The sequence below is a fragment of the Salvelinus sp. IW2-2015 genome, linkage group LG13, assembly GCF_002910315.2.
Source record: "Salvelinus sp. IW2-2015 linkage group LG13, ASM291031v2, whole genome shotgun sequence".
In the NCBI taxonomy this organism is placed as follows: Eukaryota; Metazoa; Chordata; class Actinopteri; order Salmoniformes; family Salmonidae; genus Salvelinus; species Salvelinus sp. IW2-2015.
In genome coordinates, this window is record NC_036853.1 from 50069033 (window position 1) to 50076776 (window position 7744).

The 7744-nt window shown below is 43.2% G+C and overlaps 1 protein-coding gene across 1 annotated transcript in view; it reads left to right on the forward strand.

The window, feature by feature from the left end:
* The window catches only part of LOC111971624 (PDZ and LIM domain protein 3), a 20687-nt gene extending 15164 nt beyond the window's left edge, over positions 1-5523 (forward strand). The window contains exons 4-7 of the mRNA XM_023998479.2: positions 237-424; positions 2499-2626; positions 3615-3726; positions 5117-5523. Of these exons, the coding sequence (XP_023854247.2) occupies positions 237-424; positions 2499-2626; positions 3615-3726; positions 5117-5306 (618 nt within the window). The 3' untranslated portion in view covers positions 5307-5523. The remainder of the gene's footprint in view (positions 1-236; positions 425-2498; positions 2627-3614; positions 3727-5116) is intronic.
* Positions 5524-7744: the final 2221 nt, after the last annotated feature.

The following is a 7744-nucleotide window of genomic DNA, read 5'->3' on the forward strand; positions in this document are numbered from 1 at the left end:
TGTGAATCTCATTAGGGGGGAGGAGAGACTGTGTGTGCGTGCTTATGTGTGTGTGTACCTGCATAGCTTGTATGTGTGTGTATTTGTTTGTTTTAGTTGTCAACATATTTTTGTGTCTACACCTGTTGGTGTTTGTATGCGTCAGAGAACATCACATAAGGCCTCCTTGTCTTTCTCTCTCTCTCTCTCTCTCTCTCTCTCTCTCTCTCTCTCTCTCTCTCTCTCTCTCCATTCAGGAGTTCAAACCCATTGGTACAGGTCACAACCGCAAGGCCCAGCCCTTTATAGCTGCAGCTAACATCGACGACCATCGTCAGGTGGTGAGCACAGCCTACAACACCCCCATAGGCCTCTACTCCTCAGGCAACATCCAGGACGCCATGCACGGACAGATGAGGGGCCTGGTCCAGGACAAGCCAGAGGGGTGAGTTGGCTGGCTGGGTTGGTGAGATGGTCGGTGGGTTGATGGGTGGTTGGGTGGGTGGGTGTCTGTCTGTCTGTCTGTCTGTCTGTCTGTTTTCAATCTGTCGTCATGGTGATATCAGTAAGCTGTATAAGCTTCCACTGTCGTCTTCTATGAAAGCCTCTGTTCATTTGTTTCTGCCAGAGTTTTCTTACTGTAGCTAGCACTATTCCAAAACACATACAGTGCATTCGGAAAGTGTTCAGACCCCTTGACTTTAATCAGCACAACCGTTTTCAGCTGTGCTAACATAATTGCAAAAGGGTTTTATAATAATCAATTAACCTTTTAAAATGATAAACTGGGATTAGCTAACACAACGTGCCATTGGAACACAGGAGTGATGGTTGCTGATAATGGGCCTCTGTACGCCTATGTAGATATTCCATTAAAAATCAGCCGTTTCCAGCTATAATTGTCATTTACAACATTARCAATGTCTACACTGTATTTCTGATCAATTTGATGTTATTTTAATGGACCAAAAATGTGCTTTTCTTTAAAAAACAAGGACATTTCTTAGTGACCCCAAACTTTTGAACGGTGGTGTATGTATTAAAAAAAAGAATGGTCCACCACCCAAAGGACATCTGGCCAACTTGACACAACTGTGGGAAGCATTGGAGTCAACATGGGCCAGCMTCCCTGCGGAACGCTTTCAACACCTTGTAGAGTCTCCCGCCCGATGAATTGAGGCTATTCTGAGGGCAAAAGGGGGTTAAACTAAATATTAGGAAGGTGTTCCTAATGTTTTGAACACTCAGTGTATATATACACTTAAAAACTGGGTGGTTCGAGCCCTGAATGCTGATTGGCTGACAGCCGCGGTATATCAGACCGTATACCACGTGTATGCTAAAACATTTATTTGTACTTSTGTAATTACACTGGTAACCAGTTTATAGTAACAATAAGGCACCTCGGGGGTTTGCGTTGCGTCATTCATAAGAACAGCCCTAGCCRTGGTATATTGGCCATATACCACAAATCCCTGAGGTGCCTTATTGCTTAAATATAGCATATTCAATCCATGTTTAGTATTATAGACCTGTTGATCTCTTTCAGAAAACTCTGATTAGATGACTTGGTGTTCTGGCTATGGGCGGTGACTATAAAAAGAGTTGTGTATACGAAAGGCATCTGCACACTCATGCTTCATCACCTCTAACCTCCTCTCTCCATTCTCCTCCCGTCCATTCTTCCTCTCTGTTTTTTTTTCCCTCTCTTCACTTCCTTTTATGGATGTCTGCTGATGCCTGTGTTATGTGKGTCTCTGTCAGACCTGGGTTCAAATACTATTTGAAATATTTCAAATACTTTGGGTGCTTGCTCTAGCCTGCCTGGAGTACCTCATGGGTGGGGTTTGCCATTTTGGGACTATTTTATTGGTCCATTAAGCCAGGCAAGCTCAATAAAGCACTGATAATGTATTTGGAAATTATTTCAAATAGTATTTGACCYCAGGTCTGGTCTCTGTAAYGTCTRGAGAGCCTCCTTTTGCCTGATGCGGCCTAYGATAACCAAAAGCCTCAGGGCCCTGTRGTGAGAGTGCCCCAGCTGGCAGGCATCATTTCYCYCCGTGACTTACAGCCCGTCCCTAAACCTGGAGCTGGGGAGGTCTGGACCCCCAGGCCTCAATACGACTCTGATGTTAAATCTGATATGGAGGATAGTGTTGTTATGACTACACTGGTGTCTGCTGGGCTAGATGAACAGTGCTTTCCATGGTAACCGCAGATCTCGGATGGAATAGRTGCAGTCGATGTCGATTAAGGCAGCCCCCCTGCACCTCTCTGATTCAGAGGGGTTGGGTTAAATGTGGAAGACACATTTCAGTTCAATGCATTCAGTTGTACAACTGACTAGGTTTCCCCCTTTTTTTAATCTCCACAAAATGTGGGATATTTGTGTGTGTGTTTGTGAGTGCGTGCCGTATCTGTTATTAATGCTCACCTCTGTGTCTGTGTATTTTTGCTCATCTCTCTGTGTGTGTGTGTGTGTGTGTGTGTGTGTGTGTGTGTGTCCGTCTCTGTAGTAGCAAGACGCTGAGCTCCATCGAGGAGTCTGATGTGTACCGCATGCTCCTGAAAGACCAGGAGGAGCCCCAGGAGCCCCGGCAATCAGGTTCCTTCAAGGCCCTGCAGGACTTCGTCGACAGCGACGGTCAGTTCTCCACTAAATATCTTCTCTTTCATTATGATTTGGGTGGGTAATGATATCATCATTCAGTGTGGATTCCAGGCTATAATGCTGCAGTCCCGCACTCAAGAAGAGCTTCACGGTTGCATATAATAATGTATTATTTCTAAATGAGACATATCAAGGACGAACCTGTCGGTGTTGAAKCCGTCGTCAGTGTGGGCTAGCTCTCTCCCCCTCATACACTTCAGGACCTATAGTTGAATTAAAACCTCTAGCTATCAACATGGCATACATTTTGACCCCAAGAAAAAAACTTTTGGAAAAAGCCAAAATCAAAAGGAAGATATGACTTGAAATCAGTATTTTGTTGGCCATTMATTTTGTAAGACAAAGTGGAACGTTGTTCTGATCTTGGAAAGTGGGTATACAAGGAGTAAACTCTATATACAAATGAATTAGTAGGGAACAGATTACATGTCTAGGCTTTGGTTCAGCAGGCTAACATGGTCACCTTGAGTGGTACTGATGACCCAGGTTTGATATCTTTACTTGTTGTTTATTGTAAAGGGTCTTTGGGTTTTAGAAAAGTGCTATATAAGGCCTATGAACAAAAACATAAACGCAACATGTAAGGTCCCATGTTTCATGAGCTGAAATAAAAGATCCCAGACATTTTCCATACGCACAAAAAGCTTATTTCTCTCAAATTCTGTGCTATGGTGATATCATCAATATACTGTGCTTTAGTGACATCATCAATATACTGTGCTATGGTGTCATCATATCTGTGACATCATACATGTCTCTAATGCTCTGCTCCCTTTTGTATTTCAATATTAAAATAATTTAATATACTCCATGTACAGTGTGCTCCTAATTTGTATCATTTCTTTGTGACTTGTATTCTTTGTCACAAATGGTAACCTATTCCCTATGTATTGACCTGCTCGAAGTAGTGCACTATATAGGGAATAGGGTACCAATAGTGTGTGTCCCATGTGTTGTCCAGGGACTCGCCCCATGGTGACGAGGACAGTGAGAGCGCCCATGACTAAGCCACCGGCGCCCACAGGAAACCTGCAGAAACTGCCCATGTGTGACAAGTGTGGAAACGGCATTGTGTGAGTACTTCGAAGACAAAGCTGCTCTGAGAATGTCATATAAAAAGTTGGTATTGAGTTGCACCCATTTCTTTCAGTACTTAAAAGAAGAGTTACGGCCTGAAATCCAGAACCTGTTTTGAGATAACATTCCACTCCTTTTATTCTGTGTCATTGCCAAGAACAGGAGGCTGCTGAGGGGAGGACGGCTCATAATAACGGTCGGAACGTTAGATGTCTTGGATACCATTCCACCAATTCCGCTCCGGCCGTTACCACGAGCCAGTCCTCCCCAATTAAGGTTCCATCAACCTCCTGTGTTGTCGAACAGTATCTTTCTTCTACAGGGAGTTTGCTTAATTTTGTTAATCATCAGTGTTTGGTCAGACAAAGAGTGGCAAGGAGTATAATGATAGCAGAAACAAACTGCTACCCAGGCCAGAAGAGTTACACCTAAAAAGTTCTGCCAGAAACTAGTCGCCTCTTGAAAGTGCAATGCGGGCTGTTTTTATCTCATTATCAAAACATTTTTGGGGCAACAATTAAGTACCTTACTGTGATTGTTTTCATTTAAAATAGTCATAATAAACTCTTAGTAAAGAGGAATTTCTCACGCAATAATTTTGTCAGGACTGTCTGGGAGTGGTCTGATTGGGGAGGGGGAAACTGAAAACTAGCTGTTATTGGCAGAGAGGTTTGGGAAAAACCAGGCCAAAACTCCATCCCACTGAAACAGGCTGGAATTTCAGGCAGTCTTTTTAAACAGCTCTTACATTAAAAGGGCATTATCATAATGTTCACAATTTGACAGTATTGTTCCAACCTCTTAGTGTGGAAATGTATATAAAACACAGGAAAATCACATTTTTTTTACTGCACTGGGCCTTTAAAGGGGAAGTTGGAATTTGAGGTTGTACTTTTTAATATTTCTGCCAGTCTTTAGTCTAAAGACTGGCATATGAGAAATATGTATGAGAAAACATGTCATCAGGTGAGGAGCAACATAGCTGACAACAATGTACACTGAGAACACCTGCTGTTTCCATGACATAGACTGACCAGGTGAATCCAGGTGAAAGCTATAAGGGGAGGAGACAGGTTAAAGAAGGATTTCTAAGCCTTGAGACAATTGAGACATGGATTGTGTATGTTTGCCATTCAGCGGGTGAATGGGCAAGACAACAGATTTAAGTGCCTTTGAAYRGGGTATGGTAGTAGGTGCCGGCCGCACCMGTTTGAGTGTGTCAAGAACCGCAACGCTGCTGGGATTTTCACGCTCAACAGTTTCCCGTGTGTATCAAGAATGGTCAACCACCCAAAGAACATCCAGCAAACTTGGGGGGGGAGGGGGGATCAGCGTCAGCGGTAACTTCAGCCTACTCCTGTTGTTAACTCTGTTGTTCTCCTATAGGGGCACAGTGGTGAAAGCGAGGGACAAGTTCCGTCACCCTGGCTGCTTCGTGTGCACCGACTGTGACGTCAACCTTAAACAGAAGGGCTACTTCTTCGTGGAGGGCCAACTGTACTGCGAGACCCACGCTCGAGCCCGRACGAGACCCCCGGAGGGCCATGACCTTGTCACCGCTTTCCCCTCGGCATAGGACCCTTCTCACACACACACGCACCAGCCTAAAAACTCTGTCTGCCAGTGAGGCACCTTTGATTGTAACTGTTTGTGTCTGTGTTCTTCTGTGTTCTCTATTGTCTGTATGCTCTGTTTTGCACAAATCCTGAGAGTGCATTTGTTTGTGAATACACTTACATGTATACTACTCTCTTCCTTCAAATAAAGGGGGTTTTGACTCCATGTTGTGGAAATGCCTCATATGGTCTTTCTCTTCATCCCTTTCCTGAGCTGGCTGACTGACTGACTGACTGACTGACAGGCAGACACACTAGATGAAGTGCTGGCACGTCACAGTGTCACAAAGGGCACTGAGAGCCCCTCAAGAGGGTGGACGGCRAGGAGCTKTGAATGTGTCACCTTCCCCRGGTCAGCTGCTATTCCTCACGGGGTGTCACGGTGGGCATAAAGGGTACTRTCTGTTTACGATCTGGGATTTGGCATCCGGCCAGAYGGTGAGCCTCAATGAATGAGTTGTAAGGTCAGCAAGTGTTTGGGTGACAGCTGAAAGGGATGAATGCGAGGACGGACAACTGTGATTAGACAAAAACGAATGAGATTTTTTTTTTAAAGGACGGACAACTGTGATTAGACAAAAACGAATGAGATTTTTTTTAAACTTACACGTCTTCTGTTGGTTGAGCTTGTCATACACCTACTATGTGCATGTCGCTGAAGTGAAGTGAACCTAATTCATGTCGCTAGCTTACATTATTTCAACCTTTATCCCGAAGAGACTATACTTTCCCCTAGTGTTCAGTAGCCATCCCAACAGCTGTGTGGGTGAAGGAATTAATGGATATGAAGTAGTAGTCTGAAAAGACACGTTGGTCCTGGAWGTGTAAATGAAGTCACAATAACAGTCAATGACATTTTTGTTTTGCGTGCTCTTTTCAAAAAAGTTAACTCGGAGAGGGGTTATGAGATAAGTCGACAGTGATGTAGCCTATATCCTTCCACCAGTTGTGAGAGGCCTATAAAACCGGCCCTGGCTCCAATAATAACCCAAAGACCCCAGCTAAATAATGTACCATCGGCCCAGTGAATCAGACACTGATAAAAAAAAGTCATCTTGTGTGACTTTTGTAGATCACTTTTCAGTTCCCACACATTTAGGTGGGCTCAAGTGTCACGTCCCTCTTTTTCTAGATGACGCCAGATGTTTTCTCAGTGGGGCAAAACATCACAGACATTTGACAGGGTGAGATCACAGGTAAGTTGATCCCGTTGGCTATAACCGTAAAAGGAAAAGGGTACCTTGGCAAGAGTCTGTATTACAACATGGCATAAGGTTGAGAAGTGTTGGCACAAAATACAACAGCCCAGTTGTCCATGAAATGTTGTAAACAGGCCTTTAATAGGCCTACTATAGAACAATATCTAATTTGAAGCATACAGATATTTCTTAAGAAGAGACTAAGCATATGTATAGATTAGACATGACTTGTTAAAATGGCAAAAGGTTCAGTCTCAAAAGTCACAAATTGAGAAGGGTGTAAAAATGGTGTGTGAAAGAAATGTTGATGCTAAACTTCGTGCTCCCTAATAMATCATTGCGTAATGCTACCATGGYAATCGGAGTTCTGATTTCCCTAAAATTCTATCCAAACTCTGATTGGAACCAGAACGCCGGTTACCATGGTAACATTACGCTATGATATATTAGGGAGCACGAAGTTTAGCAAGTCTTGAAACTAATGAGCTACGATTATTAATTAGCAGTTTGAACGTGTCATGTTCAAGCAAACAGAGTTTCTGCAGAGGGTAAGTTATTATTGATTTACCGTTTGACTATGTTTTACTATAACGTTCGCTAATTACCTAGCAAACTTGCCTTGGCTTTGACTAGCTACAGTAACGTTAGCTAGCTAAGTTAGTTATTTAGTTAGCTAACTTTAGCTATCTACAGTCGCCTTGTAGCTGGCTTTTTAACCCAGTAATGTTGATAGCCTTGAGTCTTAACATGAGAGGTCTAGCTGGAACATTAGCTAAGCTATCCTAAATTAAATGGCATTTAATCCCTGCTCATTAATGTTTTAGGTTACTGTCAATGACTGCAATACAAGGCCCATTCCTGTTCAGGGACCAAACGTGCTGTCATCTAGCTATCACCCCAGATAGCATCAGCAGCTTGAGAAGGCTCCTGCACACCCGAGGCCCCTCTGTCTCCAAGAGAACAAGGTTGAATGTTAATAATGAGGACATATCATGTCCTGCATTTAAGCTAGGMATTTCTATGTTATGACATTGTTTGATGATAGTTACAAAGAATATAGCCTAGGCTTTCATTATGAAATACGTCAAGTGTTCGATATGCTAAGTCTACTTGTTGGAGAGTAGGCTAATTAAGAATGGCTGCTGAATATGTATGTACAAATCTGTGTTAAACCCACGATAATATTTTATTATTGACCT